Source organism: Elgaria multicarinata, chromosome 2, assembly GCF_023053635.1.
Source record: "Elgaria multicarinata webbii isolate HBS135686 ecotype San Diego chromosome 2, rElgMul1.1.pri, whole genome shotgun sequence".
NCBI lineage: Eukaryota > Metazoa > Chordata > Lepidosauria > Squamata > Anguidae > Elgaria > Elgaria multicarinata.
The window spans coordinates 61,352,222-61,378,835 of NC_086172.1; the positions used below are offsets into that span (position 1 = coordinate 61,352,222).

At 41.9% G+C, this 26,614-nt stretch overlaps 1 protein-coding gene across 1 annotated transcript; it reads left to right on the top strand.

Moving 5' to 3' along the window:
• The first annotated feature begins 496 nt into the window (after nt 1-496).
• Nucleotides 497-26,506, top strand: LCT (lactase). The gene is made up of 16 exons (XM_063118316.1): nt 497-1,177; nt 5,003-5,086; nt 5,807-5,909; nt 6,407-6,485; nt 7,537-8,245; nt 10,525-11,170; nt 12,384-13,946; nt 14,716-14,984; nt 16,002-16,292; nt 16,968-17,166; nt 18,358-18,560; nt 18,911-19,008; nt 19,687-19,821; nt 22,230-22,453; nt 24,467-24,700; nt 25,837-26,506. Exons 1-16 carry the CDS (start codon nt 497-499, stop codon nt 26,085-26,087), a joined length of 5,769 nt encoding a protein of 1,922 aa, XP_062974386.1. The 3' UTR covers nt 26,088-26,506.
• The last annotated feature ends 108 nt before the right edge of the window (nt 26,507-26,614 follow it).

Below are 26,614 nucleotides of genomic sequence, written 5' to 3' on the forward strand. Positions count from 1 at the left end.
GAGGACAAAATGGAGAGGCGGAGGATTATGTGCGCCGCCTTGGGTTCCGTGGAGGGGAAAAAATGCCATAATAAATAAAAATAACAAATAAAAATAAAATAAATCTGTTTAAGACTTAAATCCTTCCCCATCCTACTTTTTACTGCTACCACCTTTCTGGTTGTGGAGCATAGTTTGGGTAGCAATTTTTTTTTGGCATTTCTAAGGGAGAATTGGCAAGTGGGGGTGGGGAGGAAGGATTAACTATTTGCCTGAAGAGTCTTCCAACAGTGGCCAAGTGTGTGTTTCCCTCATAACTTTCTATATTCAAAAGCCCAGGACTTGCAGGAAAAACACCTTCAGTGAGACTTAAACCTTTGGTTGTGTTATCTTTGTGTCAATTGATTTGGCCAACTTTGTACCTTTGTGATAGAGAGTACAAAGTTAAATGTTAATTTCATTATCTCTGAACTAGTATAAAAGTGGCGTGAATTCTCGTGCCATTGCTTTAGCAGACATGGAGTTAGTTTACAAGGTGTATTTGGTTTTCCTGCTTCCTTTGCCTTGCATTGGAGCAGACTGGGATCTTGCTCAGAGGTTTATATCTATTGCTGGTCCTCTTACTGATGAGATAGTAAGTAATTTAAACTTCCAAGGCGAACATATACAAGAAACTGCTCTTAATCCTGTACTGGCCCAGTCAGATTATCTTTGCCATTGGCCTTCACTCTCTTTCTTGCCATCGTACTTTGATGATCTTAATGAAAACGGCGTGACCCACTTTAAGGTTTTCTTGCCCTGGACTCATATCCTCCCGGAGGCGAATGCTCAAAACCCCAATGAGACAAACGTTGAATGCTACAAGCAACTTCTCAGAACTCTCAGAGCTGCTGATCTGAAACCAGTTTTAATTCTACACCGAAAAAGTTTTCCGAAGTCCTTAAGCACCCAGCTTGCTTTGAGCGAGTCTACAACTTTTGCTGACCTTTTTGCGGAGTATGCAGAGTTTTCCTTTCGGTCTTTTGGTGCTTTTGTTGACACCTGGCTCACTTTTAGCAACCTGCCTGAGAACACAGAGGGACTGCCTGATGGAGCCCTTCCTCTCCAGATGCTAGCTTCAGCACACGAAAAAGCATATAAAATCTACCATGAAAAATATTCTTCAGAAGGTAATGAAATGAGGGCAAGATGGAACAATGTATGCATTTTCTGCACAATGTGGAATGACTTCTGGAGTTTAGTGTGTGTGTGTGTGTGTGTGTGTGTGTGTGTGTGTGTGTGTTTTGCAGGGCTTTGCTGCACACTTCCTGTTGCTGCAAAACCCATACAATTCCCCCTCCTTTTCTCGAACTTCAGCAAAGTAATTGTATACATGGGGTGGGAAGGTCCTATTTTAAACTCCCCAAATCCCTTGACTCATCCTGCCCAAATAGCATTCAATTTCCTTCCTATCGTTTTCCATGCAGCATGTCCCTTCTCCTTACTGTCAGGGTTTTCTTTCTTCCAGCTGTACTCATTGCCTCCTACAATCTTTCTTCTGCCTTCTCTATTCCCTCAACAAAATTATAGACGAATTTGTGTTTTTATCCTCCTTGACCTCTTGATACCTTTGATATAGTTGACCACTTGCCTTTTTCACTCATTTTTTATCTCCTAGATTTATGGGACTGAAGGACAAAGTACACATGATGTTACTCTCATAATTTGCTTTTGGGTGCAAGAATTTTCTTTCACAAATTTGTGTGTGTGTGTGTGTGTGTGAGGAGAGAGAGAGGGAGAGAGAGAGAGAGAGAGAAGGAAATGAAAGCTCCCCTCCCTACCATGCAAAGAGGCACAGGGGCAATGGGTTAAAGTCCTCTTTCCTCCCATCCACCCCCCCCCCCCAAGCCATGGAGTATCTACCTTGGCTTTCAGACTTCAGCTGGTTCTTTTAACTGTTGAATTGCTCCGTTCAAGTGTTCCTTCTTGAGGGATATATTTGCCCTCTGTACACTGTGTTCCTGGGTGTCCCTATCAAATCCCATGGCTCTTGGTACCACCAATATACCAATGACATCAGCTCTACCTCTGTGCCAGTATTTCCATGCTCTGTCTAAACATGCATTTCTCCAGTGGCCTACCTCATATTTCTGCTTAAATGCTTCATCGCTATCCCAAAATGTCTAAGCTTTTCATCCTTCTTCCTATGCCTCCCTGTCGTCCTACTCATTGAATCCAGTTTCAACATCTCTCTGTCCATCCACCATGTTGAGAATGTTTTGCTTCATCTTCGATTCTTCCCTCTCTTTTGCTCTGTTGTCAAATCAGGTTTCTTCTCTCTATATAGCAATGTGAAAACGTGGGCCTTCCAACCTTATAACCCAATGTATCATTGCCTGTGACTTTAATTCCTCCAGATCCACCACCCTTAGCTGGCCAAAGGACAACTGCTTTTTTAAATTATGGACTCCTTTTTTGCCTTTTTACCCTCCCTTTCCACTTGACTGAAGAGTCAAGTTTCAAATGCTGTTTATGATATGTACGTTATGATATATAAGTACAGAGAAAGAATAGCTAAAATCACAGCAATCCCGTCCTTTAAATCTCAAAACCTGCCTTTTCCATTAAGCCTTTAGTACAGCCTTCCCTAATCAGGTGGTTTTGACTACAACTGCCAGCACTCCTGACCATTGGGGCCAGAGCTGATGGGAGTTAAAGTCCAAACATTTGGCGGACACCAGGCTGGGGAAGTCTGCTTTAATGCAACAACATAGTATCAGAGGAGGATTAAATTCAAGTACATCCAAGTAAACTGAGCATACATGAGTGTTCCTTTATTTCTCCTTGTCTATATATCCTCTTCTCCCTCTTCTATTGTTTTCCCAGTGTTAAACTTTAAAATGTAAATGACTTGGGACAGGGGCCTCTGTAAAGTACCACATAAATTGATAGCACTATGCTGTGGGAGAATAGCACATGAACTATTGGAGTTTGTTTCTGTTGGAAGACTCCCCCCTCCCTCTTTTTTCTCCTCTGTAGTATTTCAATATTATTTGAAATTGCAATAGATAATGTGCTTTTTTTCTTCTGACTTTCAGATGGAAAACTGTCCATTTCACTAGACGTTAATGATGCTGGGATGGTGATGCCAGGATCTTTCTTAGCTTCAATTTTGGTGATGCATTTTATTTTCTTGGGACTTTCTTCCGACGTACAATGCATATGTGATTAGGAAAATAAAACAACTCCATACTGAAGTGTCATTCAGGCTAGCTTCGTCCTGCATTCATTGTGACACTCCATGGCCAAGACAAATATAGCCCATTTGAAGCTTGATACGCCTTTTTTGCAGCCTGTCCAAGATTGTAAAAAAAGTATCTAACAGATTAGTGGACTGTATTTGGCTTGATGGGTCATAAATTGTGGAGGCGTGCTGTCGCTGGTTCAGTAATGAGGCCTTACTGTTGTTAGAGGTAACCATAGATCATTTGGACTAAAGATTAGAAATGGAATATATACAATATCCTAGAAAATAGCATGTGAGACAATGGGATACATCCAACAGTTGTCTGGTGGGACTTTCCCCCATCCATGCCTCCAAATCTGCTCTGGAGGTTCCCAAGCCTCTGGAACAGATTTTGTTTTGGATGGGGGGGGGCTGCAGTGGAGAGGGAGAATTTGTCCCATTGGCAGATGGACACAGATTTAACCCAGTTGCTGTTACAGCAAGACTTCCAGCAGGGCCAGTCAAAAGAAAAGATTCTATACAATGCATGAGAAATTTAAGGGATTCACTGCCACAATATGTAGTGACGACCTCCAGCATAAATAACTACAAAAAGGTGGAAGAGAGGTGTACTAATGATTCTATGGAATCACTATAATCACGAGCAGGAAGCCACTGAATATCAGCTGCTAGAAAGCAAGAGCAGGAGATGGTCGATGTCTTAGAGCCCTGCATGTGGCCTTCCCAAGTCATCTGGTTGGCCACTGTAGGAAGCAGAATGCTGGATGAGATGAATCTTTGGTCTGATCCAACAGGGCACTTAACACTTTTAAAGCCCTAAAGCCTAATACAGTGGCCTTCAACTGGTGGGCCGTGACCCAAAAGTGGCTCTGAGATCAGTCCCAATGGGTATGGCAAAGCTGCTTCTGCTATGTTGGGCAATTGTGAAAGTGGTTCTTATATTGCAAGTTGAGAGAACGAGGTGGGATTCAGGTCTAGACAATTTAATGACGTCTGGCATAATACATATGCAGCTATTGGCTCATTACAAAAGCTGCTTCCATATGAAAGTATGGAAGTATACCATGCAGTCAGACAAATGTTTATTTTGCTCACATATATATGCTGCGGGGAATGTCCAAACAGAGAGATTGTTCTGTGATACAACTTAAGTGTTAAATAAAACATAACACACAGCTACACAAAAGCACCACAAATGTAACTATGTGCAGAACTGTAGCTCTTGTTACTAATTATGTTTAATCTAACCCTTGTTTTTAATATATGTGATAAAAGATGCTTCTCAAATTAAAAACAAAATTGAATGGGGAGAATTTGGAAGTGTGTACATTCCACAATAAGTTGTTTCATTCACACACAAATATGTGTGCGCACACACACACACACACACACACACACACATATCTATGAATGACTAATACAGTGTTTAGGATTTTGCAGATGAGAGATTTCACTCCTCTTACCTACATTGGGGGGAATGTAATCTGATAGATCTGTGAAATCTGGATCATCACACATTTTTCTTGGGATCAGGATTTTTTCAGTATATTTACACTTCCATTGTTAGGTTTGTCCTTTGTATGAAGTTTTCAGAGTAACTATCACATCTGCAAAAGCTGAAAAAATATGAATTCTTTTCAAATCCTTCAATTTCCCTTCAATTCCTTCATTCCAAGCCATCAAATGTAGATAAAAAAACATTAAAAGCAGACTTCTACTTTGGCTCCAAGTATAAAATAATAGCAGCAATAATGTCTGCAATATCTCTCTGTGATAATCCTCTTGTTTTGTTCCCAGAACTCTTTAGATTTTCTCTCTCTCAGCCTACAGTACAACTGTAAAAGGGAGGAAAGTATCAAAAATATGCTGAATGAACTACAGGTAATTCTGAGCAATTGCACAATGATACTTTATAGTGTCCTGTAGACTCTCTTGAATGCAAAGGCAGCTCTTGTATGCATTTAGTTTTTATTGAATTGATTAAATGACACTTCTTATTAGATGTTTGGAACTGCATCTCCTAACTGGAAGGTTTTGAAACAGCAAATGCAGCAAATAATTAGACATCATGTTGAATTCTATTAAATGCACAGTCTAGAAATTGACATGATCATTGCACAGTAAATCACATACTGTCTGATCTTCTGCATGCTTACGTAGAAGTCCCGCTATGTTCAATTGGGCTTGCTCAGAGGAAAATGTGCATAGGACTGCAGCGTTAATCCAGCTTTCTGCAATATATGCTGTGATGTTCCACCATCCAGGTCCTTCCTCCTGACCCATGGTCTTTTAAATCTGAGGCACTTGCATGCTTTTAAAAAGTGCATGAAAATAAGCCATTGATATCTGCCTCGGTCTGAGTTTCCCATCCCTGATCTAGAAGGACGGAAGCAGTTCTTCTCACACCAGAATGACAATCTGTATCTTCCAGAATTGTACACAACTCTTAGCAACAGCAGCACTGTCCTCCTTTTACTTCTAGTCATTCTGCCTGAAATCTTTGGTTTGATATTATTTGTAATGAAAGTTACAGATGTCAACACCATGCAGCTTTGACAATTCACCTTGAGATAGTAGCTGAATGTATGTTTTGCTTTACAGGATGTCATAAATTATATGGAAGTTTGGCTCTTTAGTCTAAAATTCCATGACTGTTCTTCCATGCAAGAAAACCTATTCATGTCAGTAGCTTCCATTTTCAGTGGTGAGTGACCTTTGCAAGAAGTAGCTGTGGTTTTGTAGCTTAATTGCATGGAACATGGGGACCAAGCAAAATACGATCAAGGCCTTGCTGTGTCCCAGCTAGGCCATGACCATCTAAGAGAGATCTACTACTAATGTCAGTGCCAGCCCTACTGTTAGGTAGAGTAAGGTGGCCACCTCAGGCAGTAAATGCTGGGGGTCAGTGGTGAGCTGTTAGATAAGAGAGTTGGGTCTGCACCATGCAAGCTGCCCTAGCTAGCCAGGTGTCTCCGGGTGCAATGGAAGATGTTGTCCTGTTGCCAGTGTGGAAGTAAGATTCAACTGCAAGTCTAGTCAGTTTCTGTAGATGAATTGGGCGGGAGGTGCAGGGGACCCTGCAAAATGACTAAGTTTGGCCTGGCAAGAGGTGGGGTTTCACTGAACAGGAACTGCAGGATAGGACTGAATGTCATGGCTAACTACTGCTCTTGCATAAATTAATTTCACTTAATTTTTCAGTCCTTTATGAAGACCGAGCATTGGCAACAGGATATGATATGAGTTACTTCTTGGACAGCTCATCTATTCAAGCAGCTCGGTACAAAACATTTATTTTTAATGTTAATTCATTTGGGTTTTGAAAATCTATACTTTTTGTGCTATTAAGACTGCAATCCTTACCCAGGAGTAAGCCTCATTAGAAACGGTGGGACCTACTTTTGAGTAAACATGCATAGGATTTGTCTGGAAGTGTGTGCCAAAGCGTGCGTTTATGACCATTTTTCAGAATTCTATGCCATAAAAAAACCCCTTTATTTTGTACTGTTTCGAGAACATGTTGTTCTCAAACTGCTTCTGCAGTTTCAGGAATCCTGTATCGGTTGCAAAATGTTTAATTACGAAATGTTTTCTGAACATTGGCAATTAAGAGGGGTGAACATTGGGTAAGATTATCAGGAGTCGCCACAATTTTCAGTTCAGAGGGCACATATGGAATTTTGAGAGGATGTCATGGGTGCGCCCACAACATGGCTGTCATTGCAGGTGCTGCCCACTCATAAAATGGCTGCCATAGTGGGCACGGCAAGTCACAAAACACTCATTTTCCAGAAGGCAAATTGAAACTAAAAGAAAAGTAACTTGCCCAAAAATGTAAATACAAGACAGAGATATGATCTAAGTTCCAAAATGCAAAATTGATGAAGATAGCACTGGAGAGCAGTCCTTCACTTGGCAATATGCTGTCTTCCTAGTTTAAAATGAAATGTTTTTAATTAAAAATAAAACTTAAGAATTAAAATAAAATTCAGGAAGTGCAGGGAATCTCGCAGGCTCCCACAAGCACCCCATAGGAGACTTCTGATTGAATTACAGCATAACGTAGTTCTGTTAGGCCCAATGTCTGTGTTGCCATGACTGTACAGTAACTGCCAAAGCAGTGCATCATTTCAGTAATGTATGGCGGTCTAGATCATATGGGATCACCCTAAGCCCATTGTGGGATCGCCTTAAGCCTATTGTGGGCTTATCTTTCACTTGACTGTCAGAGAATGATTCTCCTGCTTTGGGGACCTGAACAGAAATTTAATAATCATCAAAATTTAATTATTGATATATTCCTTTATTTCGATCTTTTTCTTCTTTTAAAGCTCCTACACAGAAAATCGAGCCATTCAACCAAAGCCAAAGGAGACACTGCTATCAGCCATTAACCTGCCTTCTTCATATCAAAGTGTTTGGGAAACATTTGCTAACCAGTCCGCATTGGAAAGAGACTCTTTCTTTCTGGGTGTTTTCCCTCGTGGCTTTCTCTGGGGCACATCAACAGGATCTTTTAAAGTTGAAGGTGCCTGGGCAGAAGACGGAAAAGGAGAGAGTATTTGGGATCGATATGGGCATCAAGGCCAAGCCCACATGAATCAAACAGCTGACATTGCATGCGACAGCTACCACAAGGTTGACTATGAAACTTACCTGCTTAGAGGGCTTCGGCCGAAGATCTACAAGTTTTCTATATCGTGGCCTAGGATTTTTCCCAATGGGAATAAGAACAGCTTGAATTCTCGAGGGGTGGATTACTACAACAAACTCATAGACAGCTTGCTGGATTCTAACGTTGAACCCATGGTGACCTTGTTCCACTGGGATCTGCCGCAAGCTCTGCAGGATCTTGGCGGTTGGCAAAATGAGAGCATCATCACTGCCTTTGTGGACTATGCTGCTTTCTGCTTTGCCACTTTTGGGGATCGGGTTAAGTACTGGATTACCTTCCACGAACCCTGGGTCATTAGCTATGCTGGCTATGGCACTGGGCAGCATCCTCCGGGAATTGTTGATCCAGGAGTGGCATCTTATCAGGTACAAAGAACAAGTGTGGTAGTTCGACATAATGTATGGATTGCAATGAGTCCATGAAGAACAATTCAAAGGTGTCTGCCTCCTAATCTGGGGTTACTCTTTCCTCCACAGGCTGCAGGTGGAGTTATTATAGCCCCCTTGCCTGATTATTAGAAGGGTTCAGTGGGGAGGCAGGTATTGAAGGCTGAAGTCAAACTACCATGTTCTAATCTAGCCTTCCTGAACCCAGAGGCCTCCAGATACTTTGGACTATAATTCCTGTCAGCCACAGCCAGCATGGGCGATGGTCAGGAATGCTGGGAGTTGTACTCCAAGACATCTAAAGTGTACCAGGTTGGAGAAGGCTGTTCTAGAATATCACATCACAGACCTTGCTGCAAGTGTGTGAATGTGCAGCACACAGTGACACTTGAATTGGCCCCTGTTTTTCTTAGGAGGTTGGCTGAGCTGTTTGAAACCTCATGTCTTTTGATTTAGAGATGAAGGTAACATGAGAATGAAAGATCTCCATTGGCTAGGATGTACCTTTTGATTTTGATGATGGCTCGCTTTGCCTTTCTCATCTTCACTAACATTGTTGTAATGCTTTCTAGATGAAGAGACCTTTCCAATGTTTCCTTGGGTGGCATCAAAGCTCTTACTGCATGGGGCTTTCAAAGGGATGATTAGGTTTTGCAAAGGCTTCCAGATTTTAGGGAACTTGTAACGTAAGTTCTAAATAGGTGGTACAATGAGAACAACTGGCACATAAGACCATTCTCCAGGTAGATGGTGAGGATTTAGTAGCTATACATCAAAACAGATAATTGGGTAGATGTTAAGACAACTGTAGGAGAGAGCCCTGGGTTGTTGTGTTTAACTAACAAATCCTACACAACTATCCATCATATTACTATCCTGCTATGAAATTTCCAAGAACATAATTTCTAAATTCTTGCAACACCTTATCAGCCGGTAGACCACCCTAGATTGGTGTTATCTGGGAGTGATTTCCACCATATGGATGTATATTATTTTGTCAGGGAATATGTATGAACTTAATTTTAGATATCCCTGTTGATTTGACTTCCAAAAGAGGGTGGCTGGGTGGGTAGGAATGGAATCTTAAGACTATTAAAAGTGACTCCAGTAGCACCTGCTGTGCAATCCTATATATGTCTACTCTGGAGTAAGCCCATTGAGTTCAGTGGGACTTACTCTCAGGTAAACATGTACAACTGCAGCCTTATGGTCATATTGTTTCTGTGGTATCAATCGCCTACTTTTTCAAATGTTGGTACTTTTACATCAGCAAGCAAATAAAGGAGAAGGTAGTATTCCTCTGCCTTGCTCTCACAGGGTCCGTTTCCTCTATTATAAATCATACTGAGTATTCTTATTGAGTCGCTGAGTGAACCACTTGAATCCCCAGATCTATTGCAGAGGTAACATGAGAAGCTTACATAATGATTTTGTTCTTTCCATTAAACCCACAGAGAGGTTTTAAATGTTCACTTTTTAGGGCAGGTAGCAGCATGTGGCATAATTTGAATGTCATGAGGAATGTCTTGCAAAGGTCCATGGTGGGTGGGTGGGTGTGTACATACTTACACTTGGTCCATCTTGCACCATTAGTGGTGCGGGAGCAGTGGCCTTGGCTGCTTTTGGGTCTCCGTCCTGGTGCTGCTAATAACAGCACTGGTTGTGGGGAAGTGTTGTTGGGGCTTCCCTGGGTTCCCACGAGCTGTGTGGAAAACAGCCATGGGTCACATTTATTTATTTATTTATTACATTTTTATACCGCCCAATAGCCGAAGCTCTCTGGGCGGTTCACAAAAATTAAAACCATTATAAAACAACCAACAAGTTAAAAACACAAATACAAAATACAATATAAAAAGCACAACCAGGATAAAACCACGCAGCAAAATTGATATTATATATACAAAATTGTATATATAAAATTTATATACAAAATTGTATATAAAATACAGAGTTAAAACAGTATAATTTAAATTTAAGTTAAAATTACGTGTTAAAATACTGAGTGAATAAAAAGGTCTTCAGCTGGCGACGAATCCGGCCCATAGGTGATGGGTTGCCCACCCTTGACCCAGCCCTACTTGGGGGGGGGGGCTCTCTCTGCTCCCATTGGAACCAGGTCTCCAAACCTCAGGTCACAGCCTTTCTGCCATAGATGGCAAGGACGGGAGCTGGGACTTCCTTAATGCAGATTATGCACTGTTCCAGTGAGCTATACTCAGCGGAGTAATAACCGTCTGTTCCTCTGTTTCCCAAAGGTGGCTCATGTTATTCTCAAGGCTCATGCCCAAGCCTGGCATATTTATGATGCCCAGTATCGTGACAAACAGCATGGCAAGGTGGGAATAGCATTGAATTCCGACTGGGCTGAACCCAAGACCCCAGGAAGTCTCGAGGATCTGAGAGCAGCGGAGCGCTACATGCATTTTATGTTGGGCTGGTTTGCTCACCCAATATTCGTCAATGGCGACTACCCGGACATTCTGAAATCCCAGATTGAGCAGATGAACCAGCAGTGCTCTTCTCCAATTGCCAAACTCCCCGTCTTCACCGATGAGGAGAAGAAACTGGTGAACGGGACAGCCGACTTTTTTGGCTTTTCTCATTACACTTCCCGGCTCATCAGTGCTTCAGCTAATCCCACCTGCGCTCCAAACTATGGAAATATTGGGGGCTTTTCTGAACATGTGGACCCTTCTTGGCCCCCGACTGCTTCACCATGGATTTTTGTGGTGCCCTGGGGGCTAAGGAGATTGCTGCAGTTTGTGTCCAAAGAATACACAGGGGAAAAGATCCCCATTTATATAGCAGAGAATGGCGCCCCCACAGATGATAGAGGCGATTTCGTTAATGATACTATGAGATTGGATTACTATCGTCTCTATATCAATGAGGCTTTAAAAGGTACAGAGGTTTCTTATGAATTGGATGTATGTATTAGATGTGTTTCTATACCACCTTTTAGTCAAAGATTCTTAACAGGTTAGGCATCAAGCATGGAAGAAAATTGAAATTAGCCAGTGAAGAAAGTGTCACTTACACAGTTAACCCCCTTCCCAAGTCATTCTCCTACAACATTTGTCACATCCCTGTTAATCACCAGCAATATGGTGGTCATGCCTTAAATACAGTAAATCACATAAGAGCCAGCATGGCGCAATGGCTAGAGTGTTGGACTGGCAGTCAGGAGATCCAGGTTCTAGTCCCCACTTGGCCATGAAAGCTCACTGGGTGACTCTGGGCCAGTCACAGACTCTCAGCCCAATCTACCTCACAGGGTTGTTGTTGTGAGAATAACATGGAGAGGAGGACTGTTATGTACACCATCTTGGGCTCCTTATGGAGGAAAAAAGTCGGGATATAAATGAAATAAATAAAGTGGTTTATGTTGGTTGGCTTCTTAGATAATACCTATGTTTGTTTCCTTAGCTACCATGTCTTGTCATACCTGCTTAGAAGATAAAGATGTTTGGTGGAGTCCAATGAAGTTTTTCTGCTGATGGAACTGATTCCATGAGTAGAATGGGGAGGGGGATGATTTCCCCTTCATCTTGCAGGGATCCCCCATGCACCCTCAAACATTCCTCTGGAAGTTGAGGAAACCTTTGGAACGGATTTTTGAGGGGCTGCAGGGGAGAGTTGAAAATCATGTTGTATGAGCAGACTTCCTCTTGTACAATGATGGATTCCACCCTCATTATTTCGTTCTTCAGTGCCTAATAAAATGGGGGGAACACTGGTGCAGAACCCAGTGGGAAAATGGAGGTGGGGAAACTATTGGCAGCCTCCACTGGGAAAGTCAAGTAGCTGATGTACTTGGAGCTGAAAATCAGTGAATACTTATCTGGTGACACTGGAATGCCTGATCAACATGGCTTTAGCTGGGTGAATTAGTAGGTGTATTATCACACTGAAAACCCTTGTATATTGCCTCTTACATCTAAATAAATGTGGAGATAAATAGCAATACTAGTGGCATTCAGGCCAACATGGGTGACACTATGCAAATGCACATCAGTGCAGTAGTGATGGGAGGAGAGTTGGGTTGGGACTATTCTGTGTACTTTCTAGGATTGAATGAAAAGCTAATTAAATTGTCTGTTCTTCATTGTGTCAGCTATAACGCTAGATGGTGTTGATGTCCAGTCATACATTGCCCGATCTTTGATTGATGGCTTTGAAGGCACTGCAGGTTATAGTCAACGGTTTGGCCTTCACTATGTGAATTTCGAAGATGCAAACAGACAACGGACACCAAAAGAATCTGCATATTTCTTTTCTACCGTTGTTGAAAATAACGGATTTCCTCATTCAGTCAGAAGAAAATCTCTTCAGCCACTTGGAAAGGATGCTTCCATACCTCCAAGGTTGCCCAGTTTACCAGCTTCGGAGGTTCCCTCAAAAGCAAAAGTGGTTTGGGAAAAGTTTTCCAACCAGACTAAGTTGGAAAGAGACACGTATTTTTATGGCACTTTCCCAACAGATTTTCTATGGGGTGTCTCCACTTCTGCCTACCAAATTGAAGGAGGTTGGGATGCAGATGGGAAGGGACCTAGCATATGGGATAACTTTACCCACATCCCAGAGAATATTAAAAACAACGATACGGGCAATATAGCTTGTGATAGCTACAATAAAGTAGATGAAGACCTTTACTTACTGGGAGCCTTAAGGGTAAACAGTTATCGCTTCTCCCTCTCTTGGCCTCGAATTTTTCCAGATGGAAGAAACCATTCCATAAATAGCTATGGCGTTGATTATTATAACCGACTGATTGATGGTTTGCTGGCCCGAAATATCACACCAATGGTCACCCTCTACCATTGGGATCTGCCGCAAGCTCTACAAGACATTGGTGGCTGGTTGAACCCCGAGATGATTGAACTCTTTGATAGTTTTGCAGACTTTTGTTTTCAGACTTTTGGAGATAGAGTCAAGTTCTGGATTACTTTCAACGAGCCTGTCGTGATTTCCTGGCTGGGCTACGATAATGCAATCTTCCCACCAAATGACAAAGACGATCCGGGCTATGCAGCCTATAAAGTTACTCACACCCTAGTGAAGGCACATGCCAGAGTCTACCACACGTATGACCAGAAATACAGAGATAGACAGAAAGGTGTCATTTCTTTGAGTCTTAACATAGACTGGGCTGAGCCAAAGGTGCCAAATGAGCCCCGGGATGTGGAAGCAGCCGATCGTTCCCTGCAGTTCATGGGAGGATGGTTTGCCCACCCCATTTTTAAAAATGGTGATTACCCAGATGCCATGAAGTGGAAAGTGGGGAACAGGAGTGAACTGCAGAAACTGCCGTCTTCCCGTCTTCCGGTTTTTACTGAAGAAGAGAAAAAATATATCAAGGGCACAGCTGATGTCTTCTGCTTGAACTATTACTCTGCCAAGATCATAAAGCACAAGACTTCCCGGCTCAGACCATACTCTTATGAGGACGACCAGGAGCGGGTATTGCAGACTGATGCATCTTGGCCTACCTCAGCAGTGAAAGATATGCAAGCAGTGCCCTGGGGGCTGCGAAGGCTGCTCAACTGGATCAAAGAAGAATATGGCAACCCTCCCATTTATATTACTGAGAATGGGGTTGGGATAAAAACCACGTCCGATGTCGATGATAACAGCAGGATCTTTTACCTCAAAACCCACATTGACGAAGCTTTGAAAGGTAGAGATGTTGTAATGACACCAACCCTCCAGGTTACATAGATGTAGGTACTAGACAGAGTTGAGGGGTTACATGATTAGTTGGCTAAACCAGTCTTAGTTTTAAATAAGGGAGTATATAAACTTGTAGCCTCTAGTGTGCCGAGGATGCCTATTCTAGAGATCCTGCTCCTTGGGGCTGCAATCCTATGCATACTACATGGAAGGAAACTCCATTGAATGCCTAGCATTAGTGTTTTGTGGATTGTCAGGCACTTTTTGTTCCGTCATCCACCCACCAATGGAATCATCTCTACCTAGCATTGCACTATTGATATGCATGTGTGTCTGGAGGGGGAAATGTATTGTTGACTCCAGTTTTAGGGCCCTTGGGCAAAACACCCTGAGTCAGTGTGTGCATCACTTCCATCAGTGAATCTACCTATTATTACCATGGTCACTAAGAGCTATTGCTCCTCATCCTCTTTCTAATGCTTGCTTAACCAATAGAGATCCAGTGAGCAAATAGGCATCTGTGGCTCCTTCTCACCACCACTATTGTCTGGGCCAGAGAAAGAGGAAGGGGGAACAAGCAGGTTGCTATGGTGAAGAGGAGGAGTGACTCCAGGAGGCTTTTGTCAGTAGGCCCTCAGCATGTGCCCAACTATGCTGACCCTTGATGCCCGCCGGCCTTGGGGAAATGAACATCTTTTTTCACAATTACACTTTCCTGTTCCCTACTGCATAGATGTCTAGTAGAAATAGCTATATTTTGGTTTTGTGTTTTTTAGCCTACAATCTGGATGGAGTGAATCTTCGAGGTTATGTAGCTTGGTCTTTTATGGATAGTTTTGAATGGCTAAATGGTTATGAGCCAAGATTTGGCCTGCACCAGGTTGATTTTAACAATCCAAACAGACCAAGGACTCCAAAACGTTCTGCTATATATTATTCTGAAATCATACGTCAACATGGGATCCCGCTACCCAAAGGGGAGGAGTTCCTTTATGGAGAGTTTCCAAAGAACTTCTATTGGAGTGTGGCGTCGGCATCATATCAGGTTAGGAAACCATGCTTTTAAATAAAGAAGACTATTGATTGTTTTGTGGAGGCTACCCAAAACTTTGTTTTGTGAAAAGTATGCAGACCATGAAAGATACATGTAATCAGACTGGGGCACACAAGGACCTATGGGAAAGAAATCTTTTTTTAAAAAAATAGCATTTACCTTGACAATGGTGAGCCTCTGGATTGAGAGCCAGTGCCATGTAGAGGTAGGAGTGTTGAGGCAGTATCCTATACCGTAACACCCCATAGCACAATGGAAAGTTTGTGCTTGGTAGGGCAACCCTGAAAACAAGCCCAGACTACGCCTCTTGAATGGGACAAGACAGCAAAGCTCGCAAAAGAGAGAAACCAGGACTGAACAGAACCTATTTTGAATTCTGAGCAACCTTTGGCCAATCACTCTTAGGGATGTATGGATTTTGTTTAATCCGTCTGTGTTTTGCAGATTGTCAGGTGTCTTCCATTTCATTGGCCACTCATTGACAGAATCAGATCATTTTCCCCTTCAGAAAAAGTACACTAAAAAGTCAGCTGCAGTTTACGTGAAGTTTGCTGGCTTGTAATATTTTGCATATTTTTCTTAGCTCAGTGTATAATCAACAAGGAGAGTTCGCAATAAAAGAGGGCTGCACAGTGTCTGAAGAGAGAGCGGAGATGTATAAAACGTGTGTGTGTGTGTGTGTGTGTGTGTGTGTGTGTGTGTGTGTGTGTTTTAATGGTGTATATATTAGCATATTTTCCAGTAAATGCCTACAATTCTGGAAAGTAAAAAATGGCTCTCAAGTTAAGTGACTAGGAAGACGGCAGTCCGCTATAGAATCCACAGGTTGGATTCATTTGAATCCATTTCAGATGCCTCTAACATCCGTAGTCACACTCCCTGTCCCTGAGCCTAAATTATCTCACAGGCTTGTTGCAAGGATATGAGTGAGGGTGGGGTGTGTGTATACATTGCTTTGAGCTCCTTGGAGGAAAGATGGGATATAAAAATTATTTCACTCCATTAAAGATTGAAGGAGCCTGGAGAGCTGATGGGAAAGGCCTCAGCATTTGGGACCAGTTTGCTCACACTCCTTTGAAAATCAGCAATGATGAAAATGGCGATATCGCTTGTGACAGCTACAACAAGATGGAGGCAGACTTGGCTATTCTGAAAGAACTCAAGGTGACTCATTATCGTTTCTCCATCTCCTGGCCTCGCGTTCTCCCCGATGGGACCACCAAGCATATCAATGAAGCTGGACTGAACTACTACGAGAAGTTTGTGGATGCTCTCCTGGCAGCCAATATCCAGCCTCAGGTAAAAGCAGGTGTAAAATTCCATACAATCTACATGTAGATGAAAAAGCTCTACTAACAATTTGATTTTAAAAGAAATCTGCCTTTCCCAGCCTGGTTCCGTCCAGATTTGTTAAGTGTTATATATTTGCTTGCCATGGCTGGCTATGGCTACTAGTTTAAATGATGATGGGCAAGTTTTACATAGCCCTTTACACAAGTGCTGGGGAACCTTAGGCCTGGAGGGCAAATCTGGCCCTCCTGGGTCCCCTATCTGCTTCTCCAGGGTTCCCTGGGCAGCTGTGCCCCTTTCTCCCGGCCCTACTGCTTTTTGTTTGGGGGTTTCTCAGATTTTGTACAATCCCCCCTCCCCCAATTTTAGAACCTTTGAAATGCTTCTCCTGAGCCTTAGTTACTGACAGTAACAACTTTAAACTGCAGCATGATGATATTATTATTATTATTATTATTATTATTATTATTATTATTATTATTATTGGCCCATCCAGTTTGCCTTCAGGCCCCACCCAGCTTCTCCAAAACCAAACTTGGTCCTCAGGCTGAAAGAGGTTGCTCACTTCTGTTTAATCAAATGAACTCTCCTAGAACTCTGTTTTCACTGTTTCCTGCTATTCTAAGGTCACCGGCTTATTTGACAAAATGGCGGATGTTTGTAAATACATGTCTCCATCTCTAGGTAACTATGTACCATTGGGACCTTCCCCAAGCCCTTCAGAACATTGGAGGGTGGGAAAATGAGACCATAATCGAGAGATTTAAAGACTATGCGGAACTCCTTTTTCAAAGGCTTGGCGAGAAAGTGAAATTTTGGATAACCTTGAACGAGCCCTATTCCATTGCCAATATTGGTCATGGTTATGGAGTATCTGCTCCAGGTAAGGTATTTAGTGTTTTGCTAACCCTGTCCTCATTTGCAGGAGAGATGCTTTGGAAAATCAAAGAGCACTAATTATATTACCTTCTGATATTACCTGTGAGAGAGCAGTTTCGTGATTAAGGCTGTGTACCAGCCTTAAAATCTCTTCACTGACTGCCAATTAGTTTCCAGGCGAAATATCAAGTGTTGGTTATCACCTTTAAAGCCCTACATGGTTTGGGTCCAGGCTACCTGCGGGATCATCTTCTTCCATACAATCCACCCCGCACACTCAGGTCCTCTGGGAAGAATTTACTCCAGCCAACAAAAACAAGGCTGACAACTATTACCCAGAGGACCTTTTCTTCTGCCGCTCCCAGTTTGTGGAATGGCTTGCCGGGAGAGATTCGTCAACTTAACAGTCTTCTAGAATTTAAGAAAGCCATAAAGACTGATCTGTTCTGGCAGGCCTACCCAGTTGAATTTTAAGATGCCTTTTTTAATGGTGTGCTGTTTTTAATGATGCACTGGTTTTAAACGTTTGAATTAGTTGTATGTATTTTATGGTGTTTTTATTTGTGTTGTACCCTGCCTCGATCCAGATGGAGAGGCGGGTAACAATTATTATTATTATTATTATTATTATTATTATTATTATTAATGCAGAATCGGAAATTCAGGGACCATTTAGCTCTTGGCTATCTCCACACTGTATAACAGGAGCAGGAATCGGAAGCACACATCACTGATAGTTCTAAAAAGCCTGTCAAAAGTGCTCTTTGTTTAGGAGTGGGCAACACGTGGCCCCTCTCATATATATTTTTAAACAGGAAAAAAAACGCAAAACAAGCTAGGTTTGGCCATTTGGGCACTCCACTGTACTCTGGACACCATTTTTCATTAAAAAGAAAACTATTTGAAAAACCCGGAATTCTCAGGAGGTTGTGACCCAGGGTGGGGACTTGTCCAGGGTGCATAAAGAAGGCCTCTGGACCTCCTGATGTTGCCCACTGCTGTCAGATATCTGGTTGAAGTGATGATGAGAGAGATGTCTTTTGAAAGAGGGAGATGATTTGGCATGTTTCTTGAGGGCTTCTCCTTCAAGAAAGCCAAACAGCATGAAGGGGCGTGGTAATACAATCAAAACATACCATTTATGCCAAGTCCAGTACTGCAGCATAACCCATTTCCCATATCACTGTCTTCCTAGGCATCTCTTTCAGACCAGGCCGAGCCCCTTATATAGTGGGGCATAACTTGATCAAGGCCCACGCGGAAGTTTGGCATCTGTACAATGAAACGTACCGTCCCAAACAAGGAGGAGTGATCTCCCTTGCCATCAGCGTGGAGTGGGCGGAACCAAGGAACCCTTACAAACAGGAGGACCTGGATGCTGCCAGGAGATATGTCCAGGTAATGTGGCGGCTCCATATCCTCTTAACACAGAGGTCCCCAGATGTTGCTGGATTACAACTCCCAACATGACTGGCCATTGGATATGCTGCCTGGAAATGATGGAAGTTTGGGGACGCAAAATTGGAGAAAGCCGTGAGTCTAAAGGGGAACTCCTGTGTATTAATAACAACTGTTGTTTATCTGCATGTGTTCATTTACTTTGCGATGTCTAGTATGCAAAATAGTATCTGGTGAGCAAAAGAGGGAGAGAGAGAGAGAGAGAGAGAGAGATCTGTAGCATTGGTCATCATTGATTTGGCTGTTGCAAAAATGTCTAATGAATATCTCTTTTTATTTCACTATCCTAGTTCTTTGCTGGTTGGTTTGCTCATCCTATTTTCAAAACTGGTGACTATAGTGAGCTGATGAAAAGGAGGATACAAGAGAGGAGCGTGGGCAAATCACGGTATTTATTTATTTAAAAAATATTAATATATTTTAATAATTATTATTTATTTATTTCCCACCTCTCCCTTTGGATTATCCCACACTTCAACTGAAAAGGCTCCATGATTGGTTGACATGCAGCCAATAAAATAGGGCAGTCCCTGTCTGCAAGCTGACTAACTAAAAGAATCAACACAAAAGGAAAAGTGGAAGGTGTGTGCAGTGGGGGAATGGAGGGTGTGTTTGTGTTTGTGTGTGTGATAGAGAGGGGAAATTATTTGGCTGACAGGAGTCAGGGGAGAGAAAAGTGTTTGCTTTCTGTCAAGTAGGTTTGTGTGTATCAGTAAGTGCAAAGGAATTGTTTACCGTGTTGGGCCTCAGGCCCCACCTCTGCCTTATACTTAGTCTTTTGGACAGGTTACTTGTTCTTTGTTACTAGCTGTGCCTCCCATAGCAGCCATAGTCCGGTGGTCCCCAGGACAGTTTCTCAAATTGCTAAAGGTGCCCAAAAAGGCTACCTATCCCTGGCACAGAGGAGAACAGCACACAGATCCTCACTCTAGCCTTTTCTGCCTACCACTTGACCCATTTAAAAAAAGGTAGTCAATAAATCTGACACAAGACTTCCCTTTTTCTGATAAATACATCCATGTGAGAATTTCTCTTCCCCCACTTTTTTTGTCTGTGTGTGATGCAGACTCCCCGAATTTACTGAGAGTGAAAAGCAACGGATTAAAGGCACCTATGACTTCTTTGGTTTAAATCATTATACCACAATACTGGCCTACAACTTAAACTATCCTGCTCTTATTACATCCTATGATGCTGATAGGTAAGTTGACTCCATACTTCATCAAAGCCTGCCTGCTTTTCTGGAACCTATGCTTATTTCTATCAGTGCCTAAATAAAAATAATCAACACCATATGGAAATTAGGGTAGTCATTTTTTTTAGGATTGGAGTGCTGGGCTTTATGGCCAGACCATCTTTTGCATTGTAATAATATTCTCAGTATAGTTATTATTATTATTATTTATTTATATGGCACCATCAATGTACATGGTGCTGTACAGAGTAAAACAGTAAATAGCAAGACCCTGCCGCATAGGCTTACAATCTAATAAAATCGTAGTAAAACAATAAGGAGGGGAAGAGAATGCAAACAGGTACAGGGAAGGGTAAGCAGGCACAGGTTAGGGAAAAACTAACAGTAGAAAGTAACAGTAAAAGTCTGCACAACATCAAGTTTTAAAAGCTTTAGGAAAAAGAAAAGTTTTTAGTTGAGCTTTAAAAGCTGTGGTTGAATAGTGGCCGACTTCAGTGAAACTGAGCCCTTGGAATTGACGTGGGAACTCCCCGCGTTCGGTAGCAGCTCCCACATCACACAGAGTGCCGGCACAGTGCTTGTATTCCTTCTTGCAAGGAAATTGAAAGGATCAGTAAGACTGTGTACACATGATAGGTTCTCAGAGAATTGGAAGTGGTATTATGTAGCTGTTGTTGCCTATGGTGGCCATGTTCATATTTACTGCTCTGCCGTAGTAAAACACACTTCACAGGTACCTGTAATTTTTCAAGCAGTATTTCGAGAATGGATGGTCACCCCAAGCCATTAAAGGCAATTCATGTGCAATAAGCAGGGGAACTCCTTGCACTTCTGCAATATTTTTGTGTGTATATTTTTAGCGTGACTCTCATAGCCTTCTGACAGACCTCATGGCAACTAGCCCATTTTACGTTGTTTAGAGCATCACTAGAACTCATATATATATATATACACATACATATATATATATATATACGCACACACACTTAGCATTATATGTATACAAGTTGACAAGGAAGTATTATATGTGCTCCTCAAATCCACCCAGCAGGGAAGAAGGCAACCCACATGGTGAGAGGGCAGCAACTACTGCGGTGGGAAAGTTCCCTACTTCATGCCTCTCGACCTCCTCCCAGTGTAGCATAACAGTTCTGAGGGCTGCAGTGATCAAATTCCATGGTTGGGGGAAAGGGCTGTAACGTGGCCTCCCTCTGGGGATGTTCTTCCTCTGTGGAACAACATGTCCCCCATGGAAGCATCTGCTTCCCCCACCCCACAGTTTAAAAACTAGAACCCCAGTCTAGTAAGGAAGATCCAAGCTTGCACTGATGCAGGTTTCAGCAATGTTATGACCACTGAGATCCTGCTGCATTGGCTGGCTCCATCTTCTGAGGCAGAAAGAGAGAGCATCTCCTTTCCAGAGTCACGACTTGTACATGAGTAAGGTTGGAGCAAGGCCTACTCACCCAGTTCCGTATATCCAGACAGGTCTATTTATATAAGTATGTTTGTATGTTAACAGACTGGAAAACACAGGCTTGGATCCAGCGAACTGCTGGTGGAGGGGGAATGGTCAAAGGCAACTTTACCTCCCAAAGGGTATGAGGTACTGAGGGGGAAGGGGTATCTCCGAAAATCAGGAAGAGGCGCCTTCCATGAGAAAACCTCCTTCTCCCAACTCCCTTCCCCCACGGCTTCTGTGGATCCAAGTGCCTGATGCTAATGTCTAGTTGTTGATTTCATTTTATTGAAGTACACTATGATTAGAGTTTGGAAATAGAAGAGTTTTTAAAGGTGTCATGACTCTTCAAATAGTATAAATTAAACCTTTTAATTTCATGTTAAAATTATAATCTGGTCTAGTTTCAATCAGATAAATAGTGCTTTGGAAGTTTGAAATAGGTGGCAGAAATGTATTGGTAATTTGTATTGTGCTTGGTCAGCATTAGTCAGTGTTTGATGTTTCCTGCCTGCTCAATCCTCACAAAAACCTTGTGGAATAGGTTAAATTGATGAATAGTTATTTGTATGGGGCTCCCTAGAAAGTATTAAGGCTGAGCAACTATTTCCCACATCCAAATGTATCACCCTGATCCAGCCCATCCACCTGAACAAATTGTAATAATAATAATAATAATAATAATAATAATAATAATAATAATAATAATTTATTGCTTACCTGCCTCTCCACTTGGAACGAGGCAGGGAACAATTAATATAAAAGACATTAAAAACTGATTAAAAACATAGCATACATGATTAAAACATCCTAAAAACATTCTAAAATTTCACTGTTGACCAATCATCTTGGCTTTGTTGGCATCTAGTGTGAACTGCTGAATTTTGGGAATTAATATGTATCAGTCTTGTCACATGTTACGGAAAGAGCAGCCATGACATGTTCTCTTCTGCAGAGGCGTTGCCTCCATCACAGACCGCAGCTGGCTGGGCTCTGGTTCCTTTTGGCTGAAAGTCACCCCGTTTGGCTTCCGAAGGCTTCTGAAGTGGATCAAGGAAGAATACAATAATCCACCTATTTATGTGACTGAGAACGGGATTTCGGAGCGTGTAGACGGGGGCTTCGATGACATTTGGCGAATAGATTACTTAAAGAGTTACATCAATGAAGCTTTGAAAGGTACATGGTTTTCCCTCCAACGTTTCCAAGTAGCCACCAAGATGCAGAGGACATAAAATCAGTTTTATGTCTCTCATTTCTTTGCGATACAATGAACACAACCGTTAGTGAGGATCTAAGTCATGTTAGAGGTAAATGTAAGAATTGGAGAAAGGATACCTGTTGTTGTTGTTTTAAGAAAAGGAGCTGGAAGGGCTGAGTGTGGAAATGGTAGGAAGAGGGAGTAATTTCCTTGCTTGTAATTTCTCCAAAACAAATCTTAAATGGCTTCTATCTAAAAGGGTTTAAAATGTGGAGAGAGATGTATTTTGAGCATAGTTGGCGAAACATTGGGTGTGGAATTAAACACCCTTTCCTCACTGCTTCTTTATTTTTGAAAACCTATCCCTCTGAAGTGGGGGCTATTTGATAGAAGTTGGTGGAATCCCTTAGAAGGATTACACTAGAAGTTTTTAAGCTGCATAAGTTTTTATCTGCATATGCTGTAATTAAGAGTGGGTTTCCTACTTCTGCAGATTGGACCAGATGGCCTTTGTGTCTCTTCAACTTTATGGTTGTTGGGGTTTTTTTTAAGTATTGGGGATCTGTTATTTAACCCCTCAATGTCAAACATTTAGTGAATATAAAACTTTGTGAATACTTTTATTTCTTAATATATCCAGAGGGTTGTGGCACATATCAGAAATTCCTTGGCAATTAATGGTAAATCTCAAGTCAATGATTACAGGTGGCCTTTACCAAGGCATTTAGTCATGAAGCCTGCAAAACAACACTGATGATGAAGCTAATTGTCATGTTTTTTTGGTAAATCTCAAGAACTCTTCAGCTCTCTGTATGCACTATTGCTGCTGGTAGAATGCAAATAAACGAAGGCTGGGAAACCCAAACTCTCCTTTCTGAGCAGCAGCAGCTTAAATAAAGTGCAGTAAACTGGGGTGGGCGGAGAGCTTTCCCCACCATTCATTCAAGTGGTCAATATTACTGCAGTGGAAGCAAGAGATGAGAGTCAGGGCTAGAGAGAACTACGCCTCGCTTCTCCCTCCCATCAGAGCCTGGGCCATGGATTATATCTAGTTACCACCATAATAGCTATAGGTCTGGTTCACACAACACAATGCCTCATGCGTTGAACAACCCATGGGCTATGGGGGATGAGCAGGAGAGGGTGGATGTGCTGCTGGCAGCTCAGCCGTGACTGCTACTTCTGCTTTTACTTACCTCCTTTGTAGGTTGCTTAGCATGTTGTTCAAACCCAGAGCATTGCTAAACAAGCCAGCAGTTAACCCAGCAACAAACCATGTTATCCCTGGGTTTGGACAACATGCAATCAGGGTACGCTCACAGTATTACATGTGACAATTTTCATCCTATCTACTTTTGTGGTGAGTTTTCTATCAACAGTCAGAAAGAAATGTCGACAAACCCTCTTCCTGTAAGTAGTGAATGGATGGAGAGAAGCAGATACGCAAAGGGACCCTTCACCCTTCTTTAATTCTAAGTGAGCCTCTATGGCATACACTTGACTACAGTTAATGGATCTCAGGGATCTAGTAAAAATAATAATGTAGATCCCACAAGCTTCAAGCCTGCCCAGCCCAGCCCTAGGTGCTCTGGAATAAATGTCATCTTCTAGTCTCATGGTTATCACTAACACCGCCATGTATACATATGTGAATGCGTAAGAAAAACAAGATGACAATCTATTCGTTGACCACCTTTTATTCCTCCAGGTTGTGAGTACAAAAGGTGCTATAACCAATCTGAGTTAGGAGTGTGTCCTTTGTAATGCAGTCTATATTAACAGAATTCCATTTTGTGAATTATGTGCCTGCCTGTGTGGGTCTTGGATTTCACTCTTTGTTGATGGTTACAAGCTCAAGTTCGTTAGAAAACTGACATTAGAGAGGCAGACTTAGATGGGGGGTCAGTCTTACTGGATTCTGGAGGACTTATTTCCGAGTAAACATACATAGGTTGCACTGTAAAGAAACTCTTTTCCATTTTGTACAGGAGTTGTAGTTGATGGTGTTGATCTGCGAGGCTACACGGTATGGAGCTTGATGGACAATTTTGAATGGGCAGTGGGCTTTGCAGAAAGATTTGGGTTATATTACACCAACTACACAGATCCCAATCTATCCAGAATTCCAAAGAAGTCTGCAAGATATTATTCATCTATCATCCAGTGTAATGGCTTTCCAGATCCAGCCAATGGGCCTCATTTGTGTCTAGAGCCACAACCTGAAGGTAGGTAAATTACCATTGTAGGGTTAGGCAGTTCATTCTGACGTAAGGTAAAAAGCGCCTGCATGTTTGAAACATTAATAATGTATGTGAGCCATAGAAAAAGCTTTGATTCTTATAAGCATTTGACAATAGGAATAACTTTCAGGAGGTGGAAATGTGAAGCCAGAACATTTCATTCATGCCATCTCTTAGAACCATTCGCAGGAAGGTTTTGGTAGATGGCTTCACATATATTCAAATTGTCTTAATTTGTTTTGAACAAAGTGGTCTCTAAAAATATTTTTGCTGAGGCTGCAACATGCTTAAATGATATAGGATGCAACCCACAAGGAAATTCCAACTTCTCCCTACTAAAATGAAGGAGGCCTGTACAAAACAAAAAAACATCCCCTTGCCTTACTATTATCTTTATTCAAGTTTGCCTAAGAAACTACCCATTGTACTGAAGCCAATGGGTTGGAACCAGACTCAATGGGACATTAGTCTTTACTAAATTAAAGGGTCTGCTCTAAGAATAACAAAAGTTGGATTTAACCCAATGTTCTTAGAGTGAGATACCGGTCTCCAGGGACTGTATTAAATCCTTTCTCTCAAGCCCAGTTTCAGTGTTTGTCTTCCCTGGAAAATGAAGTATTTTGATCTCTCAGAGCTTTGGCTAATGGGCTGTATAGAAATGTATTAAGTAAAATAAATCCTCCCTTGTTCCTCCAGCACAACTGAAGTGGTTATGGCTACAGTTCTATAGAGTGAAGTATGCTTTAGCCAATTGAGTCTGTTGGTTTCACCTAAGAACCAAGGCTTCCCACTGTGGTCTTGGAAAAGCATTATTTTTAAAAGTGAAGGGGCTCTCAGGAATAGGAAAAGGGGCTGCAGCAGTAGAGTTAGGCTCTCCCTGCTGTGTAGGCACCCCTTTGGATCCAGGCCAATGAGTTTAGGGGGATGTTCACCAATACTGTGGTTATTAGTGGGAAGGCTTTTCCTCTTTACTTTAGGAGGATCAAATACCCACTGGTAGAAAGCCAATGGGGCAAGAATTCTTTCCCCGGTGCAGATGCAACAGGACTGTTTATAAAAGTAATGCCCACTAAAAAAAAAATCTTTGACTTATTCATGTGACTATCATTTGATCTTTCTAGGTACTAATCTACCACCTACTGCCACTAGTCCCTCCCCTAGCAACTCAACGGAGTCTATTGACCATTCAGCCCTTGAAATGGTGCGATTTTTGGGACTGGACTTGACTTCATCTCGTGCAGAAATAGCCCTTTATGCGCTGTTTGGACTATTCCTGGTGGCTATACTAGGCCTTGCTCTTTTTTCTTATGTATATAGAAAAACTACCAAAAAAAGCCCAGCAAAAGTGTCTGTTGAACTAAATAAATTGTAAACTACAATATGTTTTGTCTTCTGAAGAGACTTTGAATGGCTTGAAGTCTAAGCTGACCCACTATGGCTCATAGTGCTACTGAAAGTGAATGGTCACATTTACATGGAGGGGCATGTATACTCATCAGAACTGTACCCCAATTCGCAATTCAGAGCTAGGGATCTTTTTCCTGTGAGGTGAATGGCTTTTTGTGCAAAACAAGAAGCATACAGATAAGGGATGCCCATTGCTACTATGATTCCAGATCCTTAATTGATGATGCTTTGGAACACTACACAGCAAGATACAATCTAGGCTCTAAATCTGAATGAGGAAGTAATTAGCCCTTAAGTAGAGTACTATGTTCAACACTTACATGCTTAATCCAGATCTGTATTCAGTACATTTCCCTGCAAATGAACTGATAACAAAAATCTACACCTGCCATGTCTTTTCCATTTTTGTAAAATATTTTTATGTAAATAAAGATAATTTACCTACACTTGCCACATTGTCCTTTTAAACTGCAAAATGGAAGAAAAGAATTG